The 2,832-nt window shown below is 39.6% G+C and overlaps 1 protein-coding gene across 1 annotated transcript; it reads right to left on the bottom strand.

Moving 5' to 3' along the window:
* Window positions 1-948: 948 nt before the first annotated feature.
* LOC104950801 (NACHT and WD repeat domain-containing protein 2-like) lies at window positions 949-2,054 on the bottom strand. The gene is made up of 3 exons (XM_010777366.1): window positions 1,780-2,054; window positions 1,430-1,515; window positions 949-1,328 (listed from the first exon to the last, which is right to left on the bottom strand). Exons 1-3 carry the CDS (start codon window positions 1,907-1,909, stop codon window positions 1,116-1,118), a joined length of 429 nt encoding a protein of 142 aa, XP_010775668.1. The 5' UTR covers window positions 1,910-2,054; the 3' UTR covers window positions 949-1,115.
* Window positions 2,055-2,832: the final 778 nt, after the last annotated feature.

Here is a 2,832-nt window from a genome sequence, read left to right as displayed (position 1 = left end):
GGCGCCCCTATGGGCCGGCCGCTTTATTTTCATTTTCCTATGTGCCAAAGTAACCTGCTGTCCCTCTCGATCACAGTTCATGAGTTAGACCTTTAAAACAGGTGTTGCCAACTGGACCATACCATGTTCTACATGGGCATGGGTGACCATCATTTCTTAGAATTGTTTAGGGCTTTAATTGTTTAAAATAGTAGCATATGACTTCTTTACTGTATTGTGTTTATTTATTTTAAGATACTTTTGAATACATTTGTAGTTATTTAGAGTTCTATTAATTAAATAGTAAATAAATAGTTAGTTGGCCTATGGGGAGGGGCTTATCATAAGCCTCTGACCAGTGGCCACTGATGTTTTGGGGGAATCTGACGTTGGCTGTAGAGCAGAGAGGTATCTGTGAAAAATGTTATGAACACTGTATATATGTTTATTTTTACCTTTCTATTTTTGGACTGGACGTCCGTGTAATTTCACTTTTTCACCCTTTTTTTGTAAATAAAAGCACTTAAAAATATATGTTTCTGCGACTCAGGCCATCTTATAAATATTCTTAGTTATTTCACCCACACTTTTTGTAACAGAGGACATCGGACATAAAACATATTTCGGAAAAACATTTCCAAATCCATAAAATCATTTATTTCTTTTTTTTAAACTTTTTTGTTTGTTTCGCCAATTGCTGTTTATCTTTGTTTTACAGTACTGTATAGCACAGTAGACATAACATTTCGGATTTTCAGACTCTTGACTGGAACAACATTTGAAGAAGTCACATTGGGCCTTCTTTTTGCCACAATGTTACCAAACAATTGGAACAACTAGCATATTTATCATTATCATTTAATCAAATAGTATTAGCAGCCCTAAATAAAGGGCATCATATCGCTCCAATGGAAAACAACAAAATAGAAATGTAATTAGAAATGAATATTAAAAAAGAATTGCAATCTACAAACAATATAACAAATATTTTGTTCTATTTTGTATTTTTCCAGGAATGGAAAACTGCAAGAGAAAATATAGATTTCATGATTGTGTGAGTTTAGGGAGGTAAGAGACAGTACATGCTGATGCGGACAGAAACTAATCAGTCAAAATATGTCCTAAAGAATTTGTGACTACTTTAAACTCAAGTTAAAATAAGCCATCTTTGATATTATCAAAACAAGACGGTAAAAATCTGAATGATAATTTGAGTAGGATGAGACTCTCACGATGAAAGCTGGACCTGCTGAGACCCTCTTGGAGGTCTGGATCTCCTGCAGGGAGATCTCGCAGGCCTCGTGGTCTCCGGACGGAACGCTTCGAATTCCCCAACGCAGATCCACTACCTGAACAGGAAGTGACCTCGGTGAAAAAGGAGCAGGTATTTACTGAAACTACATACATTATATATATCATATTATCAGTTACTGGATTTCTGGAAACGGACCTCAAACACTAGTCCAAGACTGCGACAGAAAGCAAGGACTTCTGGGTAAGCTTTCTCCAGCAGGGCTTTCCTCTCGATGCTCATATCTGACCGGAGAAATGTATTGTTAAGTCCGGTGATTTTGAAAGAATATCCGATCCGATATGATTCATTGAAAAATAATTAATCATGACATGGTTTTCTAAGGAACAAACAAAGAGTCTGTAGCCGTGACATCTCTGAGGCAACATGAATAATACATCCAGACTTGTATTTTGACATGTTTTGCCTTTAACAAAGGATTTCTATATTGCACTAGTAAAAGTTAATTGTAATGTAGGGAGCATAAACATGAGTTAATGAACTCTGACCTGTGAATGTGGAGCTGATGAACACTCGGACCATGTTGGAGTTGCTTCTGTTCCTCTGAGCTCCGTCTGAGCGTCCTCTCAGGGCGTCCTGCAGGCTGACGAGTCCTGCTGCTCCTGGACTTTCTGCCATCGTCTGTCTTCTTCTCCACACTGCTCCGGGTGCCTTACCTCCCTTATAGCTGATTTGTAGTCTGTTTGTATCCCTCAGAGTTCCTCCATGACAACCACTTCTCCCTCCTGACTGCTGCTTGTACAGCAGTCTACAGTTCCCATTGGCTGTGCTATACATTGGAGGAAATAAGATCCCTTGACGATTTTGTAAGTTTACCCACTTACAAAGAAATGAACATTCTATCATTTTAATGGTAAGTTTATTTGACTAATAAGAGACAGAATATCAAAGAAAATCCAGAGAAATACATTATATAAAAGATTAAAAAAATAAGTGTGAAATAAGAATTTGATCCCCTTGCAACCAACAACAATTCTGGCTCCCACAGACCGGTTACATAAGTCCTCTTCCTTTAAGAAAGTACTCCTAATATGTATAAAAGACACCTGTCCACAGAATCAACCAATCAGATTCCAACCTCTCCACCATGGGCAAGACTAAAGAGCTGCCTAAGGACCTCAGGGACCAGACTGTAGACCTGCACCAGGCTGGGATTGGCTACAAGACCATCAGAGAGCAGCTTGGAGAGAAGGAGACTGTTGGTGAGATTATTCAGAAATGGAAGAAAGACAACATGAGCATCAGTCGCCCTGGTCTGGGGCTCCACACAAGATCTCGCCCCGTGGGGTATTGATGATCAGGAGAAAGGTGAGGGATCAGCCCAGAACTACACAGGAGGAACTTGTTAATGATCTCAAGGCAGCTGGGACCACAGTCACCAAGAAAACTATTGGGAACGCACTACACCATAATGGATCAAATCCTGCAGCACCTGAAGGCCCCCCTGCTGGAGAAGGCTCATGAAGGGCCCGTCTGAAATTTGACAATGAACATCTGAATAATAATGTCAATTTCTGGATTTCCGAAGATTTGCTGATAGA

Source organism: Notothenia coriiceps, unplaced genomic scaffold (genome assembly GCF_000735185.1).
Source record: "Notothenia coriiceps isolate Sejong01 unplaced genomic scaffold, NC01 NC01_scaffold00018058, whole genome shotgun sequence".
NCBI classification, from domain to species: domain Eukaryota; kingdom Metazoa; phylum Chordata; class Actinopteri; order Perciformes; family Nototheniidae; genus Notothenia; species Notothenia coriiceps.
This window is presented reverse-complemented; position numbering and strand designations above follow the sequence as displayed.